General features: G+C 37.0%; 1 protein-coding gene across 8 annotated transcripts in view; it reads left to right on the top strand.

Annotated features, from left to right (window-relative positions):
- NOL4 (nucleolar protein 4) overlaps positions 1-6,586 on the top strand; it is a 313,852-nt gene extending 307,266 nt beyond the window's left edge. For all 8 annotated transcript variants that reach the window (XM_056138036.1, XM_056138035.1, XM_056138034.1 and 5 more), the window contains one exon: positions 4,678-6,586. In XM_056138036.1, the coding sequence (XP_055994011.1) occupies positions 4,678-4,871 (194 nt within the window). In that variant the 3' untranslated portion in view covers positions 4,872-6,586. The remainder of the gene's footprint in view (positions 1-4,677) is intronic.
- Positions 6,587-27,058: the final 20,472 nt, after the last annotated feature.

Below are 27,058 nucleotides of genomic sequence, written 5' to 3'. Positions count from 1 at the left end.
ATTTCTGACAGTGTTTTATCACTGGGTTTTTACTGAAAATAAGACATTATTTGTGACAAAAATAATTTTTCTCCCTTACATAATTCCTTAAACAGTAATTTAGCCTTCGCTGAAATATAACTATTGTATAACAGATATGTGTAGAACATATACATCTTAGAAACATTTTACATCCTTTGTAAATAAGCATCTTGTTTCTGTTGTAACACATTTTTTTTACCTCAGGTAGAAATGGGATAATTTGAGAAATCAAAAAGTACTTAAAAGCATAGTCAAATGCTTTAGGTTGAGAAAATGACTTCAATTCCAAGAATAGTCAAGATAAGTACCAGGAGGTTCACTCCATGACTTGAAAGCCAGCCACACCTGCTAGGGGAAAAGGCAGCTCAGACAGAAGAAAACACCAAGTAAAGGGTGTTGGGAGGATCCTCCCAGGATGGGAGATGCATGCTGAAAGTAGACTATAGAACGAACATGATTGCCTCTCAATGCCTCTTTTGCAAACCTCAGCACCCAAAAGGAGAGAGAGAACAAAAGGGAATGCCCTGCCACAGAGGTGGGATGAGATGGGAAGGTGGGAGGGATACTGGGATCATTGGTGGTGGAGAATGGGCACTGGTGGAAGGATGGGTACTCGATCATTGTATAACTGAAACCCAAGCACAAAAACTTGTAAGTCTACAGCTGTACCTCATGGTGTTTCACTAATAAAAAGAAAAAAAAGAATACTAATACTGTATAAGCAATAGTTCTAACATTAGTGAACTTCCAGAAAAGGTGAAAGACTGCACTGCTTGCATAAACCAAATTCTGGTATGGGGGATGGGGGTGGGGGGTGGGAATAAAAATAAATCTTTAATTTCCCATCTAAAAAGAGATGACAATTGTATGGAACAATGGCTTCTGATTTGTCAATCATTGATTAAGTTTCCTGCCCTGATGAAGTGATCCCAAGCCTTATATTAACACCTCTTGTTTTATTCTGTATAATTTTAATTTGTTAATGAATAGATCGTCGATGCTTTGGTAGTTGTATAAATGTAGCTGTATTTTTTTTTCTTTTTTGGGTCACACCCAGTGATGCACAGGGGATACTCCTGGCTCTGCACTCAGGAATTACTCTTGGCGGTGCTCTGGAGACCATATGGGATGCTGGGGATCGAACCCGGGTCAACAGTGTGCAGGGCAAAAGCCCTACCCACAGTGCTATCGCTCTAGCCCCTGTAGCTGTATTTTAATAGGTCACACAATTGTCTAGTTCTGACATGCTCAGTAATATAATCTTAAATCTTGAAAAATTTACATGGAGAAATTGCTTCCATAATCATAGCCATGTATTTGTAAAACAGTTCTAACAAAAATTTTAATTATTTTTTATTAATTAACTTTAACAGGTCTATCTTATAACGTGCCTCCAAACTAGGTGAAAATATACAATCTTTGAGACATATTTGACCAACTAAGTAAGTGATGACAACCAAAGACTCACTGAAAGGCTGCTAGCACTATATTCAGATATGCACTAATTACTGAATTTGTGGAACTCAATTAAAGTGGTATTTTCTCGTAAGAACTAGAAACCTCTTATTTAAGTCAAGAAGTTAGAAATAGAATAGGAAATGTAAAAGAGAAAACACAAAAGTGATAAGGAAGACACAAAATCAAAAGAATATTTGAAATAATAAATAGTGATGGGAAGAACTTACATACTGTTGGTGGAACTATAAATTGTTGCTGCCTCTGTTGAAAACAGTATGGAAGGTGCTTAGCTATACATGGGAATCACATTATATAATACCACTCCTTAGCATTCATCTGAAGATTATAAAAACACTAACTTAAAAGAATATTTGCAGCATTATTCACAATAACCAAAATATGAAATAAACCTAAGTAACCATCATGTCATTTGCAAAATAGAAGGAACTTGATGATAATACTTAAGTACAAAGTACATCTCAATACAAAGTAAACTACCCACTTTCAAAAATTCCTTTGAAAGGAATTGTTAATCTCTAAAATGGGTCTAAAGTAATCAGCAAACCATGTTATAAATAGATTATGATGTCATTCTGGCATTATTGTTGCATTTATTGAACACAGGCAGTAGATCTATCACTATTCTTAAAGGCTCCAGGCTTTTAAGAATAGTGAGTATAAGATTCAATAAGGTACATTTGTTCCCAACAAGAGACTCTTACTATTTTATCCTTTGAAATTGACTTCTTTTGAGCAGTTTAATTCCAGATTAGCATCTTTATCCAATAAAAAGATGTTTTTGTTTACATTGAGTATCTATTAAAATTTCAATGGTATTTTTCACATACTGCAATGTACACAACTATCTAATCATTGCCTTGAGTACCTTGATTGTTGAGTTAATATAATGCGATATGTCAATTTAATTCATTTTTTAAATGAAAGCCTTGTAATGATTTTGGAATCTTATAATCTAGAGCTGGAGTTGTGAAAGTATTAAAAAAATTAATTAGTCATTCTCAAGACCAGACAATTAAGACAGTGGGTAGGGCGCTGGCATTGAATGCAGCCAATTCAGGTTCAATACCCCCAAGCCCACCAGGAGTGGTCCCTTAGCACCACCTGATGTGGCCCAAAAATTAAATAAATAACAAAATAAAATCACAAACTCATCCTAGATAAAGAATTAGAACCTGATGATCACTATTTTTCTCAATTCTAATTAAGATTGCTGATCAACAACTTGACAGCAAAACCATTAGAAAATGTTATGAATTCTATTCAAATACTGATCAGGCATATAATGTCTACACTTCTATTTTCTTTTCTAAAGATTTACATTTGTTATTCTTCCAACTTATCTTTTATAGTCTCACAGTTGCAGCTAAATCTATGATCTACTTTGAACTATTTGTTGTAAAATGATGGAAGGTTTGTGACTATTTGCAGTGCTCAATGCCATATGCAGTGTTTAGTATCACCCTGGGGTCAGCCATCATTTGTTGTAGACAATCTTTTCTCCATTTAATTACCTTTGCAAATCTGACAAAGTTTAATAAATGATCTTAATATAGGATGTTCAAAAGAAGAGAAGAAAAGAAAATTAAGTGGGTTGATCCAGGGAACAGAAGACCTATTTTGTCATGATTCTTATTTTTATCTACTGAGAAGACCCAAACTAATTGTTGTTAATGATTTTCTTGAATAATTGTTCATTAATTCCTATTTTCAAGTATGAAATCCCTACATTTATCTTTTAGCTTGTTTTATCAGCATCATGATAGAACAAATGGGGCCGAATTATTGCTAGAAGAATCAAGGAATTAAAGGGTTATGGCTGAAGTCCTATGTTTCAGTTGTCAGAGTTCTTGTATTCTTGTCTTCTCCCTGTTTTAATTAAATTACAAGCAAAGTCATTTCTTCTGAGGGGATATCTGACTTTTCATTACCACAAAGGGAGAAGAAGACCTTTATCAAAGAATGGAGGAGATTAGGTCTTGACCTATTTCTCTTTCTCATTAATAACTAGAGGAACAAAATACATTGGTTTATTTTCTGAAATGAATACTATTATCTGAAAATGTTTAATAGCTTTAGTAAAAGTATATTTTTGAACAATTTTGAGCAAGTCTTTAGGTATGTATGTAGAAATATTTTATTCAAGGATTTTAAGTGTGTTGTTCATATGTGAATATGATTATTATTGCAATTGCTTAATGAGAGAAAACCAAGGAATGTAAAAATTACAACTAGCTAAATAGAATGAATCCTCATTAATGACCCAAGAATTGACACAAAACATCATGACATAAATATCTGGACTAAAGTTTTACATAACTTGGGGATGGAATGATAATACAGCACGTAGGGTGTTTGCCTTGCAGGTGGCCTACTCAGGTTCAATTCCCATATGGTCCCCTGAGTACCACCAGGAGTAATTCTTGAGTACAGAGCCTGGAATAACCTCTGTGCATCACCAGATGTGACCCAAGAAAGCAAAATAAATAAATAATGTTTTACATAACTTATCAAATGTTGAAAAGCAACATCTATAAAGCAATGGCACATAAATGATTTGCATAAACTCTAAAGCAGTACCTAAAAACATTATAACAAATCTAGTTCTAATCCATTACTAATTTCATTTATCAAGCCTAAGACTGCCATATTTCTAGTGATAGACCAACCCCCTAAAAACCCACCCTAAAATATCCTGTCATTATTATGTTGAAAAGTTGCTGCACTCTAAAAAGGATGAAATCCTTCAGAACTCAGTGTACTTTTTTAAGTTAAGAACTTTATCATCTAGAATTAACTAGGACCTAACAACGTCTGAGATGTGAAGAAATTGGCACGTCTGCAATTTTTATCATTTCATTTCACTAATGAGAAGATTTTACAGCATGCAAAAGGTACCTTAAAACCAAATTCTCCAAAAAAGCACATTCTCAGAGGGTAGCACTGTCTTGCCACAGTAAGAGGCAGTACTAGAGGTGCTGACAGGAATTAAAAAATACCCACTAATATATATGTATACATATATATATCAGGTTTCTCTTTAGCCTGAGAGCAAAGACATCTGATTGAAATATGAGTATTTCTTAGAAGTATATGTGGAATTCCCAGAAATTTACTGACTGCTCATATTTTTAAAGTGTGAAAGGTTAATTTTGTGGATTTGGGTATTTTTTTTTGCAGGACCCACCGACCTCAGCATGAAGAGGCAGTTGGCCAGTAGCTCAGGATCCTCCAGCAGTTCAAGCTCCAGACCCCAGCTGAGTCCAACCGAAATCAATGCTGTGAGACAGCTCGTTGCAGGATATCGGGAATCAGCTGCATTTTTATTGCGCTCTGCAGATGAACTGGAAAATCTTATCTTACAACAGAACTGAGTCAAATGATGACCATATTCACTGAGGTCTAAATTTGCAGTTTCCACTAATGACATTTTGATTCCCCAGCAGAGCTGCTTCTGGTCTTACTGCACAGTCTTTTAAGAGAAATATTCCATTATGCCACATTGTCCTTGATCCATAAAGTGATGTGTTAAGGTGCTTCAAAGGAACTCTGCCCTCTGAAGTAATTGAGGTACTTTAATCTGTCCAGCCTACTGCTTTTTGTTTTAGTGTGTCAGCATAAATATTTGGGGCAACAACAACAACAACAAAGGCTATCTATTTCAGATTCAAGGATAAAACAGAAGAAGCTGTGGTATAAAAAGATAACTCAAGGTCCAACTGAAATATTAGTGGAATTTGCTACTGACTCATTGACTGAAAGCTACAGTATCTGGCAGAAAAAAAGAACCAAATTTCTTGTTGCTACAGGATATAACAACAATGAAAAGGATCTTGTATTTTAAAAAATGTAATTTTTATAAAAAGAAAACTTGTTTTTCATTCAAATTTGTCATTTTTACTTTGGTAACTTTTTCATAGGCCCTAAGAGAAAACTGTTTTGAGAAACTACTGTAAGTACCTTTTCCACATCCCTTTGCCTTCTCCTCTTTCCAAATTCTTTCTACAAAAAGTAACACTTGATGCTGGAAAAACACTTGCCTACGTTTAAATCGTCACATCAGGAACTACTTCCAAGAGAAGCCTGCATTTCAGACTCATGCTGATAACAAGCATCGCACTCTACACTTCAGCTTTCCTGTAGCTGTTTTAATCACAGAATTTAATATTTCAAAAGACATATCTTTGGGGAAAAAATTACACCTTTGTTACTACTGCTCACTCCGGGTTCCCGCTGCTGTTACAGGCGTCCTTCTAGCAGCAATTGGATGTAGATGACTGAATGTTAAGAGGTTGCAAGTGACAATCTGAAAATTTGCACTCTTATGTGTAGTTTTCTTTTTGTTTTCCTTTCAGAAATAGGTTCCAAAAAGACCATTACCTCTCCTGATATGATTTGTACAATTTACAGTTTTAGGTTAAACAGTTATAAAGAACTCTCTCAGCGGATGCAGCTGCAACTTACAATGAACTTGTTGTTCCCTTTGAGTCCTTACACTTTCCCCTTCTTATTTTATAGTGTTGGATACACATAAATGGATGTGGGGATTTTTGTGCACTGAGGCAAGCCTATTTTTTAAATATTTAGGGAGAAGTACAACGAGTTTATGCTTCTTGTACAAGTTTTCAGTTCGCTTTCATTGGATTACAAATTTTTTGTGCATTCCTGAATTTGCCTTATTTCATGTAAAATTTACGTGTATTCAGTTTTTGATAATGAGTTTAAGGCATCAGTGATATTTTTACCTACTTGTTACATATAGTTTTTCAAGTAATGACTGTGATTGTGACCAAGTAATGTGCACTTTTTCTTGTAACTGTGGACATTGCTATGCTTTTTTCTTCTAGTGTTTCTAGAATTATTGTTCCTTACAGTTACGTAAATAACAAAAAAAAAACCTTTTGTGATACTGTTGGTGAATATAATGTGAAAATCTTATTGAAATATAAGTATTTTGGAAATACATAGTTGCACAAACATCTTTTACAGTGAGGATTTAGAGTTTGTTTATTTAAATGAAAATTCAAAAACTGAGGGCTGTTATAATTTCTGTTTTGTTTGGTTTAATAAACAGATTTCTGTGTTAAAACAGTGACTAAATCTCAAACTCTCTGAATGAAATAATACTTAATTTTCTGAAGTTTGTTTCTAAAACATAGTATTATATACCTACTTTTAGCATAAACTTGACAGGCCAACCTGACATTTTAAGATTAGAGCTTCAACATTCATCCCAAATAAAATATTCCAAGAAAAGGTAAAGGCCCTCCCGTTGATCGTCGATTTGCTCGAGCGGGCCCAGTAATGTCTCCATTGGAGACTTTGTTGTTACTGTGTCTGGCATATCGAATACTCTCGGTAGCTTGCCGGGCTCTCTGAGAGGAGCGGAGGAATCGAACTCGGGTCGGCCATGTTGGCTGCTTGTATGGCGAACGCCCTACCCGCTGTGCTATCGCTCCAGCCCAAGAAAGATTAAAACAAATTATCAAAGGAAACATTTTTATTTACTTAGACTGATTTAAGAATGAATTATTGGGCCAGACAATGCAGTGGATAAGGCACTTGCCTTGCACGCAGCAGACCCCAATTCAATGCCCAGTACCAAATAAGGTACCCTGAGTCCTACCATGTCTGATCTCTGAGGCAAGAGTAAACCCTAAAACCCCATAAAAATAATGCATTATTTTGTTCCTTGGTTTTCACATGTGTAACCTGACTCTTAGTCACTTCTAATTTATACATGTTTATAAAGCCTATTATCTGCTTTTAAGTTTCATTTCAGTAGTATCTGAAGACTTACAAAGCTTGCTATTTCACAATATTATTCTCAGTTTTCACATCAGCATAAAAAGTCCTAAACAGTGATAATAGAATAGAAATGGTTGAGTTCTTGCAAGGTATTCTTTTTTCATTTTCATCTTCAGTTCCTAACTCTCATACCTGTCCACCCAGAACTACCTTCCTGAATAATTATTGCTTTTATTTACATTTATCCCAAAGAATGAAGGTACGGAGATGCTGGTCATTTCACTGGGAAAGTTAAGCATCTAAAATGAAATATTATTTTTCTTTCCTTTTTTTGTGTGGCTTGACTTGTATCTGAAAATGCATTGATACTTTTTCACATTCTATCACAGGAGAGAGCACATGCTCTTTATAAAACATTTGGAGAAACTGGGTGTGGATTCATATTTTCATCCAAATGAAGTGCTAAAAGCTATCACATAAACACATAAATCAAATAGAAGTTTCTGTCACAGTTCACAGTTAGCATTCCATACAGTAACAGCTTCTTCTAACATATGTACTACTATACCACATTTTATAAGAAATCAGGACTTCAAATAATCACGCAACATACAGTTGCAGCAGTTACTGAATTTTCTTAAATTGTGTAATCCAAATTGTTATTCAGTAAAAAACACATTCTGATCTACAGAGAGCCACAGCTAATGATTACTTGCAGATGGGAAGGCAGTTTGTTTCCTTCTCATAGTAATCTTGGAGGTCACTGATATTTATAAAGGAGATTCAGGAAGAGGAAATCACTTGTCTCAAAAGAGAGATACAGCAAGAACCATGCTCTGAACCCAACTACACCACCTGCCTTCAACTCTTGACTCTCTCTGCCTGGTGTCCCATGTAACCTTATGAACTGTGACTTGGAACCAGGCTTGCTATTAAGGATTAGCATCTTATTTGTATAAATAAGATATTAAACGTATACTTGACATTAAATGAAAGCCTTCTTTCATCTTGCTTAGAGAGATTTAATTTCCTTTAAGTTATGTCACCTACCATTATAGAGCAATATTAAAACCCATAGCTGATAGAAAGTAAATAAATCAACCATGAGGGGGAGCAATGACCTTTTAACAACAATGAGTGCCAGTAGTGGAAAGAGAAAAGTTCTTATCCAACTTAGTTCTTTCAGGTAAACCAACTAATTTAGCTGATTTTAGTCTTTCACAATGTATGTGCCATTATTCTGCTATTGTAGTTAATCTTGACACATTTAACAAAAATCACTAAAAGATTACTTTTTCTATGTTAAATTATTTTATACTTTCAAGTGTCCAAGGGTTGAAACTGGGTTCGTTGGTTCATAGCAAAAAAACAAAATGAAACAAGCAAACATAAATAACCCCAAGCAGGTAGACAGAAACGTTGCTATCAAAGTATGCTGAAACTTTTGCCCAAAATTCAGTACAGTATGGATTGGATTGGGCACAACCTAACAGAAATTTACCTTAGGATAACTCATTTCTGAATAACTTGAAAGGGGATAAAATTCAGTTTCTCAAGTTTCAAGATCAATCTTGATTACAAAAAAATTGGAAAATACAAGAGAACAGAATGATCCCAATATCCGTAGAGAAACTTGAATAATGTTATTGTGTATATTTTACCTAAAATGGGTAACTTTTTCTATTTGATATGGTATTTCCTCATCTACTTTTCCAACCTACATGAATTTCCAACATGGAATAATTCTACATCATTGCTTATTCTTAATGACAATAGCGTTACAATGAATGTAACTGTTATTTTTCTGTCACTATAAAAAATTACCACAAATGCAATTTTATTTATTCCAGTAAGCTAGACATTCACTAGTCCAAAACCCATGGATCAGATAGGCCATTTTTTTTCTAGAAGCTCTGATCTCTAAGCCTACTCTTAAGCCCTAGCTTCAAATATAACTTTGGACCTTTTTATTAAGCCCCCCCCCCCTCCACATTTAAAGATTCTCATAAGGTCTTTGAACTCTCCTGGATAATATTGCTAATCACTTTATATTAAAGTCAGCTTACAGCTCATCTCCTAACTTACTTGATTTGACGTATAACAAAAATATACTTAAAAGTTCTGATGATGGGGCCATGAAAATCTTTGAAGGGGGCATTATTCTACCAACTATAAAATCTTAATCTCCTTTTATTCTTATATCTTTGTAGCCAGATGCATTTATCCATTTACCTGTAGTGAATATGCCAAGTCAGCATTATGAATATTCATAGTCTATATATTATGAATAAGTGTCAGCTATTTCACCTCCATTTATTCTTCAAAGAATATGGTCTTAGTATGACCTTTTGTCTCATATTCAATGTAATAAATATGGTAAAATTGTAACAATCTTTCCAGGAAAATTTCAAGGCTGGTTTGTCCATAACAATCAATTGAATTTGGGATAAACTTTTGCCTCTGTTGGGTTCTCAGTTTTTTAATAGTACCATATATTTGCATCATAAAAGATTTCTTTCATCCTGTTTTTTTGGGGGGGAGATACTTTTTTCTTTCAAAGTCTATTGTGATATGAAGAGAAAATGAAGGAACTCAGGACCAATTTAATCCTAAGTACACAACAAGAGTGGCCTCCATGCCTCTATGCTAGTTTGCAGAGGCTATTTTCCCTTGTCTTCCTGCCAGCCTTAAGCCTCATAGATATTTTAATTTTCATTTGAGTTAAATTTTCATTTGAGTTAAATTTCATTGAGTTAATTATTTTTCTTACTATATGCCAGGCATTGTGCTCTGATACTAAAAAAAACTTCCCCATCAAGAAGTCCCACTTAATAGACAAGAGGGCCAGAGGTGCTCCGATGGCTGTCGTAACAGGAAGCTAAATGTACATGTAATGATAAAATTATAGAAGAGAGAGATCACTAGAAGACACACACACTTATACACACACACATACATACACACACACGCCCCTCTGCCATGGCATAGTGGGCTACGGTAGAAGCTGAAGCTAGGGAAATACTTGGCAAAAGGAAGAACAGAACAAAGATGTGTCCAAGAAGCATGTTTTAACAAAAGAGAATACAATGAGAGGAAAGTGTCAAGACAGTGTGGAATGCACATTAATTCCAGCAATTTAATGTTGCTAGAGGGCAGAGTTGGAGAATAAAGAGTCAATGGCATGTTAGTGGAGTCATGAATGGATATTCGGCTTATCTGTTGACTATTTGCAAGTAATTTGGGGTAAAAATGTCAAGTCATTCTAGAACCTCCCTCCGTCTGCTAAAGAAAACGCTAAATAAGTAAAAACAGGGAACTGGAGCAATAGTACACTGAGTAGGGCATTTGACTTGCACAGAGCTTACCTGAGCTTACCCCACCCTATATGATCCCCAAATACTGCCCAATCCCTGAGTGCAGAGTCAGGAGTAAGCCCTAGTAGTAAATACTATCATGCTGGCCCCTTATATGTAACTTCTTCGAAGGAGGCATCAATTACTGGGAAAAGTATTCAGGAAAACAATTCCTTCCCTGACGAGTTTGCAGCTAACAGGACTTGATTATACATATACATATACATATACATATACATATACATATACATATACATATACATATACATGTCCTTTGATAGAGAATGTTTTAAGTGTAAAGTCAATAAAGGCACATTTTATACAAAAATGACAGTTGCAGCAGGGCACCTTATCTTCTTTATTGAGTCCTCTTTTCCTTTCCTTCTTACTTTGTCCCCACTTCCCAACTAACACCACAATGTTCAGTCATAAGCTCCATTAGTCTTTTCACTTCTGAGAAGGAAAAAGGAAGAAAAAGGTAAATGATTGGGTCCTATTGCTTCTGTCAAAAGCAAATATTCAAAGGGTCCACCACCTTACACTAGGGGATTTGGTAACCTTTGTCTTTCTCATCACCTAGTATGCAGCCCAGCTTAAGTGGAACAAGTTTCTGGAATTGGATTAGTAATGGTATTGCAGAAGAAAACATCACATTATGGCACCCTCAAATGACACTTACCAGAATCCTCATTTTGACTATCTGGCAAAATCAAAACATCAAATTCATATACAAATTTTGAAGTTTTGGATCAAAAAGAAGAGGTCTGAGTTTCGGGTAAGGAAAAGAGATGTTCAGGGAAACTTATTACATGAACAACTTATTACATATATTAGGATAAATACAAGTTAAATATGATAGAGAAATTGTGACATGTACACAATAGAATACTCAGTTATGAGAAAAGATGAAATCTTGTATTTTATTGCAACTTGGATGAAACTGAAAAGTATGCTAAATGAAGTGAGTTAGAAAGAAAAAGACAAATACCAAATGCTTTTCTCACATGAAGAGTATCACTGTCACTGTCATCCTGTTATTTGTCAATTTACTCGAGCGGACACCAGTAATGTATCTATTCCTCCCAGCCCTGAGATTTTATTTATTTTTTCATAATTTTATTTTTTCTTATTTTATTTATTTATTGAATCACTGTGGAAAAAGTTACAAAGTTTTCAGGTTTAAGTCTCAATCATACAATGATCAAACACCTTTCCCTTCACCAGTACTCATTTCTCACCACCAAGAACCCCAATATACCACTCCCACCCCTCCCAATGCCCGTGAGGCAGATGATTTCTACTTAACTTTTCTCTACATTGATTACATTCATTATTTTGACAAAAGATGCACCATTATTGTTTAGAATTTCCCCCCCCCCCCCCAACAATCAGAATTGCTGAAAAAGCATTGTGAAATACTTTGTTTTCTATAGCTGGTTATGAGAATCATACAATGATTTTGGATTTCTACAACGAGCCAGATAATTACGAGATTGGTTTATATGCGTCTGGTGTTATGGCTGTGGCGGAAAGCTACTTGGGGGGGGGGGCAATTCGTGACTTCAGTAGGGCATGAAAGATGAGCCCATACAGTCCCCCTTCCCATGACTGCAGTTGCCCTGTCACCACCAGCTCATACTTGGCTTTATAAGCTCTGAGGTGATGGCCACCTTGCTGCCAGGAGGCAGGGGGGAGGCAGAAGAGAGCAACACCCTTTCCCTCCCCGGGGAGGCATGGCGCCATAATTTAATGCATGGTCCGTTCACTTTTCTGCCACAAGCTGCCGGGCTCTGGATTAACTCCTTTTGCCTCTGGAACTGTGGCCGTGCCAGAGAGCTGCTTGTGGGGGGCAACTTGTGAAATCGTTAGGGCATGAAGAATGAGTTGGTACTGCCCCATTTCCCATGAGACTGCAGTTGCCCCATCACTGCTGGCTCATACCTGGCTTTCCTATAAGCTCTGAGGCGGTGGACACCTTGTATGCGGTCCAGATGCATTTCTGCCAAAAGTCGCTGGGTTTCTAGATTTGTTTCTGAGTCTCTATGATCATGGCCATTAATCAGCTTGATCAGGTGCCATAGAGGCTGTTTGTAGGGGGCAACTCGGGGTCTTGTTGGGATGGGGAGGAAAGGCCGATTCCACTCCCTTCTGGTGAGGCCCTGCGTGTCTCGTCACTGCACCCAAACCTGACTGTCCAGTGGCCTCTGGAGGATGATGGTTCACCAGGGGGAACAGGCCAAGGCACGAAACCTATTCCCACTTGGAGTGGTCCAGCCCCAGTAACCTACTGCAGAACAGGACACATTTCTGCCAAAAGCATTTGGGTTCCGAGATTTGTTTCTGAGTCTCTGGGATCATGGCCATTAACCAGTTTGATCAGGAAACAGAGAGGCCATGCTTCCAGTTATAAAGCTGAGCCAGAGGTGGTTTGTGGGTGTGTCTCCCACATACCTAACTTTTGGTCATTTACTTCCTTGGTAAACTTGCCCCACAAGTTTTTTGGGTCTGGCCAAAGGCACAGCAGCAATTTTGGGGTATCTGAAAGTCTGACGGTGCCATCAGGCTGCTGATGCATTCGCCTCACAGGTACAGATTAACCTGCTGGTGGCACCATACCCCCTAGCCCTGAGATTTTAGCAGCCTCTCCTTACTCATCTTTCCCAATGATTGGAGGCTCTTTTATGGTCAGGGGAATGAGATCTGTTATTGTTACTGTTTTTGTCATATTGAATATGCCATAAGGAGCTTGCCAGTCTCTGCCCGTGCGGATGAGATACTCTAGGTAGCTTGCCAGGCTCTCCGATATATATATCCCTCTGATTTGTTGGACCCCATCAAATATGGTGTGGTAATTAGGGGCAATGGGTAGGGAGTGTCTTATGTATCTAGGAATATGTTCACTCCTATGTGAGACTTGGCCCAAGCGTGTAGAAAGTGGCCTGAAGCATAGCAGCACTTGGGTAGTGGAGGTCAACTGCTACTGGGGCTGAGTCCCTTGGGGCAGGGAGGGCTCTCACCCGCCCCACTCTGGGCCGCCCCAAGTGAAAACAGCCTGGCACGGAGTCATGCCACATGAAGAGTATAAAGGGAAAGAAATCAAGGGATTTGACAATGCCCGGTGAAAACAAAATCTGAGATAAAGCCAACTGAACAATGATCAAAGGATTCTAAGCAGGGAGAAAGACTCAGGATATTGCCTAAGGATCTTTGCACTATGATGGTGGCCTTGGTATAACAGTTCTGCAAATAAGGACAGACAGTATGGTACCATTTAAAAAAAATTTTAAGTTAAAATGAATATTCCAAAAATATGAACCAGATTATACATATACAGCATGGCACTTATATATTAACAGCAAAGAATGGAAGGTAAGTAAGTAGACAAGGGAAGATAAGTTCATAAAAGCTAAAACACATTTAAAATATTTAATAAAACAATTTTCTGCAATAAAAGATTTGCTTGCAAAAATAAACTATGAGATCCAGGAAACAATTTTTCAGTTCACTTGACAACCCTGAATTATAATGGTGTCAGTTATGAAAAACCTTTCATTATGGGGAATATATCTTCAGTAACTCCTACATACAAAACTATTTTTCATACACTTTAATATTTTCGACAGAAACAGGTAGAAGAGCTATCCCATGACAGACCAAGGTGAGTTTGCAGAAAGTGACCATAAAAAACAGAATATCTATTTCTCTTGTGGACCTAGCATTGGCGTGACAGTCATTTGGCATGAAAAATGCAATTTCATGATTTATATACAATGTTGGGTTATGGGTTTATTTTTAAACTGGTAAAATTTAAATTCCTCATGAGTTATGTGTTTTCTGTGGAAGATGTGACAATGTGACATTTGGTGCAAAATCAAGTGCTGAATCTTAGAGCAGCAACAATTTGGTGAAAAGCCTATTCTATTCTCATATTATTCTCCTCTTTATTATTGTGCAGTGCAGCTGCTGATATTGCCACCAACAAAGGTCAAATTCAGAAGTCTCCTTTAGATGTTAGAATTAAATGGATGTGATATTCCCAATCAGTGTGTTCCATATCATATTCAGAGAGAATTTCCTCGCCAGAGGATTTTTTTTCCCTTCACAGGGTCTATTTGGTCCATCCTTCTTCCGAAAGTCCCTTACAGTTTACACTTCTTTCTACTCATTCTCTGATTATGGGCATGAGCCATATTGAGTTGGTTTCTGCTGAGCCCAAAGGAAATGAATCCTCAACCATCTTTCACCTGCTCTTGAACCTCTGGGTTAATCTAAATATTTGCTGCTTTGCCAAGATTTTATATGAATTGTAACTATATAGGCAGTCAAATGCTTAGAAAGAAAGCTGACACAACCTGAAAAACTACCTTTGCATGATCTTGTAGAGATTCATCATGTCATCAACCCCAATTCACTACTTCACTGAATGCTAAGCAGAATCTACAGAACTATCAGCATTTTTTTTAATTTTATTGAATCACCTGAGATACACTTACAAGCTTTCATGTTTAAGTTACATTCACACAATGATTGTAAACACACATTCCTACACCAGTGCACATTCCCCACCACCAATCTCCCCAGTATATCCCCCCTTTCAAACCCTCCCCCTGCCTCCATGGCAGACAATTACCCCATACTCACTCACTCTCTTTTGGGCAATATGGTTTCCAATACAGACACTGAGAGGTTATCATGTTTACTACCAGCATTTTTCATATACTATATAGTACTGCACAAAACTTTTGATTTCAAACCTGTTTTAATGGACATAGAGACTGTACTAGTTTAGAAAGCACTTTCTACATTTGATCCTTAACAAAGGAAATGGAAAAAATATAATTACTTCCTGAAACTGAAGCTACAAGTTTTGGAATTTCTAATTTTCCTGACCAAGAAAAAAAAACATTTTTTATTTCTAAATCCTTGTTTTCCTCATGCCCCGGCCCATTATACCACATTGCATTTCAAAGAAATGCTTCTTTTATATGTTACAAATATGCATTATCTATGTTTTCCAACTCATTTATGAGACCCACTCTTTGACACATTTATAACCTCAAAGGCATTTATAGCAGAATATCCTTTGATATTTTTCTCTTCTTTTGCCTGTAGGGTTTTTGTGTGTATTTTTTTTCTTTTTCCTAATAAAAATTCATTAGGAAAGTTGTTCAACCAGAATGTATGAAATGCCTCTAACCTGCAGAACCCATGCTGCTTTGGAGTTAGAGGTATGAGATTTAGATAGAAAATAAATATATGCTTATGAAGGGTATACAAACCACCAGTGAGGTTTTGGCACCAGGCCCTAAGCTGACAGCTACTGGGCTGTATCTGTTTGTTCATGTGTAAAATGAGAATAAGCTTTTTCACAAATATAAATATGACAGTAAATATTAAAGCAGAACAGATTTCTGAGGTACATACTAAATAAACCTTAGAATCTCAGAATGTTATTACTTTTTCAATTCTATTCAAAGTCCTTAGAAATATCTACTTTAAGGAAATAACAGTTCTCAGTAGACCACATTATAACTAAATGAAAGATTTTTTAAAAACAACGAGTACTGGTATTTGACAACATACTTTTACACCCTACTTTGCAATTCTAAGAAGCAGAATCAAAGTCATTCCAAAGGTTGCTTACAAGAAGTTAGGAATCCAGGCACAGGAAATGCAACAAACCTAAGGACAGTGGTGGAGGGACCTTCTCAATTTTGGTGGTGATATGGTAACGTTGCATGCCTGAAACTTAAACTGCTCTATTGTAAACCATGTTACCTCAACATAAAGATTAAAATTTTAAAGATCAAAATGCAACATAAACTCATAAACACCCTGGATTCAGACTAAATTTTCACTCTTATCTACTGAAACACTTTTGGACACAGTTATTTAGCAACTGGATAAAGGGACACCTAAAATCCAAAGGCATACACATATTTTCGATTTACATCAAACCCCAGGTATCTTTAACTTATTAAAGACAATGATTCATACAGGTACTAAAACCTCATCTTTTCTCTATAAGAGGCTTCAAATTGCTCATGAGGCATTTGCTCCATCCCCTGCTTTACCACAGTATTCCCTCTATGTCTCAGTTCTTCTTCCTGTGGGTCACAATACCACTTGTGCTAAAATAACTAATACTCTACTATGAGCCAAAATTAGTCCCGCTGATATGTTAGTTCTCAATACTACAAATTGATTAATACAAGCATTATGATGTTTTTTGCAGAAAAATTACAATAGTGCTAATGCATGTGTATACAACTTTACTGCATCTTCATCACCAAACTGCCCCAAACTCTCCACCATTGTCTTTAGATCACTTCTAATCTCTCATTTCCTTTTCCATCAGCCCAGCAGTTTTCGGAAAGAATAGGGAACATCCTGCAGCTTGATAACTTGCCCATTTGGGTATACTCGTTCAGTTGAGAAGGCGTGTTTAGAGCTGGTTCTGTAGCTCCTAAGCTCGTAATTCTAGCCATTTGTTGAAATAGCTGTGACAAATGTTCCAGATTTTAATGAAATGCCCAACCAAAGGGAATGGAAACATAGATCTCATTACACCTTTACTGAATAAATAGAATCATTAAAGTATTTAGTATCTTTTCTATAGAACCAGGTCTAGATAATGAGGAACTGGTCCATAAGAACTAGTGTGATGAGCATATTCAACAATTCTGGTGTCTACATTTCAGTTTAGTTGGTTTTCTGTTTGTTTTTGATTCTTTATTTTTCAGGTTCTTTGAAGGTAAACCTTTTGTTTCATTCATTTCTGCAATACACCATCTGGAAGAGGACCAGGCACATATGTTGATTACTCTATATTTAAGATGTGGCTCAATATGATATCTTAAATTTGTTATTAATACAAATTGCAATGCCTTTTTATTTGTTTTTTTCCCCCACACTCAGTGGTGCTCAAGGCATATTCCTGGTACCGTATCCAGAGATTATTCTAGTCAGGCTTGAAGGATCGTATGAGTTTCCAGGGATCAAACCCAGATTGGCTACATGCAAGGCAAGTACACCACATCATAGTGTCTTATTTCCATAAAACACCACACCTGGATAGAAGCTTATACTCTATTTGCTTCTTTTCTAATAATGATTCTGCTGAAATTCTTGTAAGTTTGTAGGAAATCTGGAAGAAATATTGAGCTAGATATTCAGTTGTTGCAATATTGTATTTTGAAATTTATTTACAGTATATCTTTGTGAAGTTCATGGAAATTAAAAATAATTGAGGAAAAGTAACATAATATATTACAGACACAACTGTTCTTTTCCTCCAGCCCTTTGAGTTTGCAAATTGTTATAGTCTGCCCTCGACTGGAAGATAGAATAATAACAAAAATTAAGTAACTGAAAAGCATTTCAAAGCTTTTTTATCCGGAAATAAAAATTTTCTCTTTAAAATACAGGATGTGCTCAATTTCTTCCCAATCTTCTCAATTATTTCGACTTCCAAAATAAAAAGTAAAGTGAAGGAAATTAAAAGATGGTTACAAGAGAAGTAGGGGGAAAGGTCTATATATAGAACTTGTTTTGAAGACAAAAATAACCTTTTATTTCTGTAAAACTTTTTAAAGAGTGTTAAATGCATAAAATTATTTCTATGTAAACTCTAACCATCTGTCATTCCTTCTAGGAATATAATTATAAATTCAATCTAAAATTCCTAAAACTTAAACTTCTTAAATTATTAGTAGCTGTGTATTCCATTTGCTTACATTGAATCATTTTTCTTTAACTGATAGCTTATTTTTAAGGTTTTTTACATTATGTCATGTACATATGTTTATTGCTATATATAATCTGGTTTTAAATTTACATTAAAATGTCTAAAAAAATTTAGTATCCTATAAGTTACCAAACTTTATTTTTTTTTTCTGGTTAGATTTGTCACTTCTAGTTCATGACTCACTCCTTATTGTCCTCCCTAATTCAGATTACTATTCTATATCCTGCAAACCAGTATTTTGAGTTCTACCAGTATAAGATTTTTCTCTTTAACTAAAATTTTGAACAATATACATATACATTTAAAGCAGTAACTAAATGAACCAATTATGCATTAATTTAAAGCAAACATATTTTTTGTTTAAAACATCTGATCTTTGAGCAAGACAGTTTGATATATATTCAGAATATATGTTTGATATCTCCCAGTATCTTAAAGCTAATATACTATTAAGTGGCAACATTATTAAGGGAAGTATCTATGCTTTAATTACTGATTATATTCTTCCCCTAATTTTCAAAATCTTTTGCAATACAGAACCCCACTTTTTTATTTTATTTTTTATTGGATTAACCCATATACACTTAAAGCTTCACCATACACATTTTCTTTAAATGACAACAATAAAATCAACAGTTAAAATCTAATCAGACAGTAAGAAGAATTCTTGTGCTTAGATCCCAGCTCTTTACCAGATTTGTTTTCAAACAAATTATTTTATCTTCCCTTGCTTTGGTTTGCACATCTGTAAATTAAGGTAACAATAATATCTGCCTAGAATAGTATTCATCCAAATAAAAGAAATTCAGACAGAAAAGGACTCAGAACTGGTTCTGGGCATAATAAACATTCAAGAGACATCAGCTACAGCCTAAATTTGTTTCTGCATCTAACCCAGTTGACAGGCAGCTTAGAGCTAAATGTTATACTCTTTTGATAACATGAACAAATCTCTGACACCTGATTTTTTTGGCTTTCTTCTTGATTTAATTACTGTAATTGTCCTATTTTGTGTCACTTTCATTAACACAAGTTGATGATAAATATGTGAAGGCAATAAAAGATACAAATTATAAAGTAGATTAAATTGAATTCAGTCTTCTTGACCAATTATTTCAGAATTGATTATTTAATTTTCTGGTTTGTAAAAGTACTATTTAGATGCTTGCATCAATTTCAAAAAATACATTTTATATATTATTGTTAACATATAGAATTCAGAATTTTAAAATTCGCATATGAAGCTAAGTTATGTTACTATTAAATGCTTACTATGTCTATATTAAAAAAAATGATATCTTTATGTTAAAACATAAAATGTGCTGATAGGTTACCATGTTCTTAGCAATCACATGGACTGAAAAAGGAGCAGAGGGCAACTATAGTACACTGTGTCCTGAGCTTGGAATTGATTAAAATCAATTTACCAGATGAGACAATTCTAGAAAAAGCATGCAGTCCCAGTATGCAGTACAAATTAATCAGAAGAGATTGTTATGATTTGTATGGGACTCTTAAAGTTCTCCTGGTTAAATGTGGATAAAATTTGTTCAAGTATATAGATATTCCCAGGACTTAGGCTATCAAATGCAAGTGAGAATCAACCCAAAAACTTCCTTGGGAATGCTCCTCCAGATAAATGGGAATCATTCCAGAAGGGCTCTGCTCTAAGTAACTAATCATTTAGTATAAAATATTTTGGTTCTTTAGTAAATATTAGTTTCACTGTTGTCTGATCATACTTAAAGACTGCCTCAACTTTCAAATGGAACACATCTTAAAGTGAAAAAGCTGAAACCCAAGAGGCATAATAAGAATCAGAGGAAAAGTGCAGTCCCATGTGGGGAAACTGAGTGGTGATAGCAGTGGAGATATAGTAGAGGAGGAAAATATCAAAAGGCATAATCACTATTGACTTTCTAAATGTAACAACTAGATGTAGCTAAAGAAAGGATCCAGGAACAGCCACAGGTAATGAAGAATTTTTTTTTTAAGTTTAGGAGATAGAGAATTCCAGTGGTTTTATTTTAGAGAGACAAATAATCATCTCATTGCCTTATTATCTTTAACTTAGTGATGCCCAGGATGTGATTTATAGTATGTGTACAGGACTACAGGAAGAATCATTAGAAAAACACATACTTCGTATCAGAAGTCTGCTTTCCCCACATGCAAATGATATTTATGTCCCCACATGACACTGAAACTCAGTAGCCTCATTCACAGCCCAGAAGGGATCCAGTGACACCAGTTGTTATTTGTAAAACATGTTTAAAGATCACACAGAGAAGACACAGATCAGGAACTTTACCTTACAGAATTGTTAGTAAAATTAATCTTAAACAGATGGATCCATTTTCTAAAGTTTGTTCTTCTTCCCAATAGTAACAATAACATAGTACCTTTCTGTCCTAGCCTGATTAACTTTTGTCTTTTCCTCCTGGATTTCTCTCACTTTTTCACCAGTCAAAGTCAGAAATCTCATGCCATTCATTCAATGTGATAGCCCAATTCTGCACATGATTGTGATCACTGTGATCTTTATAGTCATACACACTGCACTTTGCTGGTGGGGCCGAGAATTGAGCATCAGACCCCATACAAGCAAGACGAATTATCTATCACTGAGCCATATGTCTCACGGACACTGCTTCTAACCCTACAGAAGCCATACAAACCTCCCCTAGTCAACAGAATACAGCTGTCCACAGAAGCAATATGATTATTTTTCTACTACAAATATAATAATGTCAGTAGTGAGTATATAAATCTACCAAAGAAAGTTGATCTATAGTCAGTTTTTACATAAAAAGAGAGCTGAATATTAAGAGACATATAAAAAAAGTTCACAGCAAATATGACGGTGTGGTTAAAGGTAATTTGAAAATGCCTAGATTATGTTGGAATCAAAAGACATATTTAAAAAAGAATGACAAGAAATTCCACCAGAAAAAAGATTTGAGCCAAGATAATTAAATTTGAACACTACAATTTATACATACGATTAATTTATAGGAATAGGAAGTCAGAGTTTTTTAGAGATAAATTATATAAGTCTCTGGTGACCCAGGAGTCACACCCATAAACCACACCCTGCCAGCATCAGATAATCTCCTCATCAACCTCCCTCTAGAACTCACAGCTGCTCCTCCCAGAAGGGAGTATAAAATGAGGCCCCCATAACCATGCCACCAGACTCTGCGCCAGGCTGTTTTCACTCGGGGAGCCCCAGAGGGGGGCAGGTAAGAGCCCTCCCCGCCCCAAGGGACCCAGCCACAGCAGCCGACCTCCACTACCCAACTGCTGCCACGCTCCAGGCTACTTTCTGAACCGTGCGGCCTCAAAGTCATAAGACACTTCTTACTCATTTTCCATAATTACCACACTATCTTTGATGGAGTTCAAACAATAGGCAACAAATCATTGAGAGAAATATCTATATATGCCTCTCGGAGAGCCTTGCTAGCTACTGAGAGTATCCTGCCTGCATGGCCAGAGCCTGGCAAGCTCCCCATGGCATATTCGATATGCCAAAATCAGTAATTATAACAGGTCTCATTACCCTGACCCTGAAAGAGCCTACAATCATTGGGAAAGACAAATAAGAAGAGGCTGCTAAAAATCTCAGGGCTGGGATGAATAGTGGTTACTGGTGCCCACTCAAGTAAATCATGGAACAACAGTATGACAGTGATAGTGATACAGGAAATTATATCATATTTTGAAAATTCTCGATACAGAGATAACAAATTGGAGATTATAATATAAAGTTTAAGAGTATGTGGCAATCAGGGATAGGGCTAGATGCAGGGATGTTAACTATGCTACTATACTTGTTAAAATATTCTTAATCATATTCTAAATTCCAAATACTCCAAAATATGTGCAGTTTTTGGTAGACAAAACTGGGGAGAGCTCACACCTAGTGGTGTTCAGGGATCTGGCTTCCGTGCATATAAATAGTATCTTTCAATACAAATATCTCAAGTTAAGTAAAGCGGTAATCAAGCATTGATACTAGATTCAGATGGTACAAGGTTAAATTATCAGAGAATTTAAAATGTTATGATTAAACTGTTAAGGGCAATGAATAAAGCCAGCAGTATGAAAGAACAGAAAACAGAGATGGGAATTCAGAATAAAAATTAATGCTAGGAAAAAATTTAAAATCACTAAAGCAGATCATCAGTAGCTTTTACATAAATGTTTCCCCAAACTGATTTAAAGATTTAGAACCTAATCATAGGATCAGAATTTTGTTTCCCCCAAATGCCTTCCTAAAAAACTACTGAACCTGGGGCTGGAGCAATAGTACAGCAGTTAGGCCATTTGCCTTGCACCCGGCTGACCCAGGTTCAATTCCCACCATCCCATATGGTGCCCCGAGCACCACCAGGAGCAATTCCTGAGTGTAGAGCCAGGAGCAACCCCTGTGCATCGCCAGGTGTGACACCCCCCAAAAAATCTGCCTGCCACAGAGGCAGGCTGGGAGAGGTAGGGTGTAGGAGGGATACGGGGGATATTGGTAGTGGGAGACAGGTGTAGGGATGGGTTTTGGAACATTGTATGACAAACTCAATCATGAAAGCTTCGTAACTGTACCTCATAGTGACATGGTGATTCAATAATTTTTTAAAGAAAATAAAAAACTACTAAAGGCCTATTTATAGCTGGTATTTTATTTTGTAAAAGTTTTCTTAAAATGAAAATGACAATATTAACAATTATAATAGTAATAATAATGTATTATGTTATCTCCACACCTGACTAAATATCAACTCCAAAAGGTGGAATAAAGAATCACCAACCACAAGATACTTCTTGAATGAAAAGAGTGTTATTTAAAATATGGACTTAGTTTAAAATGTCAGATTTGAATATATAATAAATTTATTACTGTTTTCTCTGATGACACGTTACTTTGTTCTTTATGATAAAAAGTAAACCACCAATGGACTTCAGCTCAGTGTCCTAAATAACTGTGTTTTTCTAAGAACTGAATGTAGTTTATGGTCTATATCTTTTTTTTTTCTTTTCGGATCACACCCTGCGATGCACAGGGGTTACTCCTGGCTTTACACTCAGGAATTATTCCTGGCAGTGCTATGGGGAACCAATGGGATGCTGGGAATTGACCCAGGATCAGCTGCGTGCAAAGCAAACCCCCTACCCACTGTACTATCACTCCAGACCCTATGGTGTACATCTTTGAAAAAATATCTAGAATGTACTTTATGGCATGTCATTGCTCACTGAATCAAATTCTCCTTAATTTTTTCTTTTATAAAATTTAATTTTGCTAATTTTATTTTTCACTTATTTTTATTATACTCTATCTTCATAAGGTGAAATCTTTTAAAATAATGAGATAAAACATGTTTTATAAAACAAAGTAATGAGATAAAAATGATTTAACATTTTAAGTGTACTCCCATGGAGCGTTCTAACAAAAAAATAACCATCACTCATGAACCAAAGATTATTTTTCCTTTTAATCACTGATCAAGTTATCTATTATTGTGGTAGTTTCATTGTCTTTGAGTCACACTAGGAGCAATAATGTCACTTGGCTCTGTCATTCTTTGATAGAGTTTTCTTATGTCACATAGTCATTACTTGTCACTTTCAAAAAGTGCAATTAATTGCCAGCAAAATTACAAGGATTATTATTCTGATATGGTTTACACATATCATTTCACAAAACCACATAATTCCACAGTTGGAATCTATTTCCAAAGATCATATTTTTGTGTCCTTGATGATTATTTGAAAAGCTCCTGTAGGTTCTCCTAGAAGTTTTGAATAATTTTTATATTCTCTTCCAATAAACTGAGTAGTAAATATTTTCATTTAAATAAAGATTTCTTATCCACAATATATATATCTTAATGTTTCTAAAACATATTTAGTACTAATACCATCATTGGTAAAATTTTTATTTCAGAAAAAAGTTATTGGACTATTAGAGCTCTTAGTTGAGGGCAAACAGTCATATCAGGTATATTTTTTAATTAGTGAGACCATGAAGAGTTTCGGTGAAATGGTATCACCCTGCCGCACCCCTCTCTTGACATCAATGATCACTTCTTTGTAGAATGGTGAGATCCTGGTAGTGAATCCGCAATACAGCTCACGGAGGATCCTGATGTATTGGGCTTGAATGCCCTGATTGGCTAGGGCTTCAATGACCGCTTCCGTCTCAACAGAATCAAAGGCCTTCTTTAAATCAATGAACGTTAAGCAGAGCGGCATCTTGAACTCCTGAGAAACCTCAATGAGCTTGGTTATCGTGTGGATATGGTGGATGGTGCTGAATCCTTTGCGGAACCCTGCTTGCTCGCATGGTTGTCCTTCATCTAATGTTCTGCCAATCCTATTCAGGATGACTCGAGTGAACAACTTGTAGATGACAGACAATAGGCAGATCGGGTGATAGTTGCCAATGTCATGGATGTCTCCCTTCTTGAACAGTAGTACGGTCCTGCTGGTTTTCCACTGGGACGGAACCTTGCATTCAGACAGGTAGCGAGTGAAGAGCCGAGCCAGTGTATTGATGAGTACTGACGGCAGGTTCTTCAGGTGTTCAGGTCTGACCTTGTCTGGGCCGGGTGCTGTTTGTTTCTTTACCAACGAAATGGCGTGTCGGATTTCGGAGGGGAGAACGTTGGGAACAACATACCCATCCTGTGGAATTTGGTATGTTGGCAAGTGGACATGGCTATCGAAGAGATTTGAGTAGAAGTCATGGATAATCTTCTCCATTGCCGTTCTGGAGGATGTGATGGATCCATCAGGACGTCGGAGGGCAGTCATCTTGCTCTTATAGTTGGCGAAGGACAGGCGGGCCTTACGAATACTTTTCCCGGCTTCTGCCACATCTACCAGTACTTCTGCTCTTCTCTCTTTGAGGTCTTCCTTGATCGCATCTCTGCACTGCTTTGCAAGCTCGGACGTTAGCTTGCGGTTGCCTGAGGCATGCGCCAAACCACGCTGGCGAATTAGCTCAAGAGTTTTCGAAGATAGGCAACTTTTTGTGGCTATCTCTCTCTTGGCGTTCCTCGCACATTCATGGAGGTGCTGAACCAGTCGATCATATTCCTCGTCAATGTTGTCAACAATGGCATCTTCCCATGTTGCCGCAATAGTACCAAAGAGTTCCCAGTTGGTGGTCATTCTGGGAGTTCTCTTTTTGAACTTTGCAGCCCTTTCTCCCCGCTCTGTGAAGTAGAATTTTGCACGAAGGAGACGGTGGTCCGATCCCGTTCGAAATTTTGGGACAACAGCGACATCAGTCAGGCAAAACCGTCGATTGAATATGATGTGGTCTATTTCGTTGTGGAATCGTCCACTGGGAGACTCCCATGTCCATTGTTTAGATTCTGCCTTCTGGAACTGTGAGTTACCATGGATGGTCTTGGTCGACATGATGAACTCTGACAGTCTCTCACCCTGTTCGTTCCATTCTAGGCCATGGGTCCCGATGTGAAGTTCTTCAGCTGATCTTCTCGGTCCTATCTTGGCATTAAAATCACCCACAATGATCTTGTAGAAGGTGTGGTCTTCTTTATAGAACTTCTCTAGCTCCATGTAGAACTTCTCGATTTCTCTTTCATCATAATGAGATGTTGGTGCGTAGACAACGAAGATAGAAACTGCAGGCCACTCTCGAGAACATCATGCGACGACTGGAATGGGAAGGAATGGGAGTGAAGATAGATGGTCGGCAATTACACCACCTCCGCTTTGCTGATGACATTGTTTTAGTAACACCAAACATCAGCCAAGCGGCACAAATGCTGGCCGACTTTGACCGTGAGTGTGGAAAGGTAGGACCACAGCTGAATCTTACGAAGACAATGTTTATGAGAAACAGCCTTGTTCCTGACGCCCCATTCGCTCTCAATGGAACGACCATCTCCGAATGCAACAGCTATGTGTACCTAGGTCGAGAGGTCAACATGACAAATGACCTGGCACCCTAGCTGCGCAGGAGGAAGAGAGTGGCTTGGAACGCCTTCAAGAACGTCGAAGAAATAGCTAAGAGGACGAAGAACCTCCGGCTCCAGGCACATCTCTTTGATTCCACTGTTCTTCCTGCATTAACATATGCCTCAGAGACCTGGGCCCTATGCAAACAAGATGAGAACGCTATTCAGGTCTCCCAAAGAAGAATAGAAAGAGCTATGCTTGGAATATCACGTTTCACTCAAATGAGAGAACGAATCCGGAGTTCTGACATCCGTCGATGATCAAGGATCAGGGACGCTGTCTCATTTGCCAAGGTGTCGAAAATCAGATGGGCTGGTCATGTAATGAGATTTAAAGACGACCGTTGGACTAGAGCTGTTACTGATTGGATTCCACGGGATGTCAAAAGACCGCGTGGCCGCCCACCTACCAGATGGTTAGACTTCTTCGTGAAGATCATGAACGATCGGTTTGAGGCCCTTCATGTTCCCGGAGCGAACAGATGCCATTGGGCTACACTAGCACGCGACAGGGACAAATGGAGACGTTACTGGCGCCCGCTCGAGCAAATCGACGACTAACGGGAAGTTAAGTGATTAAGTGATTAAGTGAGACCATGAGGTACAGTTGTAGACTTACAAATTTTTGTGCTTAGGTTTCAATTATACAATGATCAAATACCCATCCGTCCACCAGTGCCCATTTTCCACCACCACTGATCCCAGTACCCCTTCCACCCCCCATC

Source organism: Sorex fumeus, unplaced genomic scaffold (genome assembly GCF_029834395.1).
Source record: "Sorex fumeus unplaced genomic scaffold, SorFum_2.1 ptg000128l, whole genome shotgun sequence".
In the NCBI taxonomy this organism is placed as follows: domain Eukaryota; kingdom Metazoa; phylum Chordata; class Mammalia; order Eulipotyphla; family Soricidae; genus Sorex; species Sorex fumeus.
Note: the sequence above shows the minus strand (reverse complement) of the source record. Positions and strands in the feature narration are given on the sequence as shown.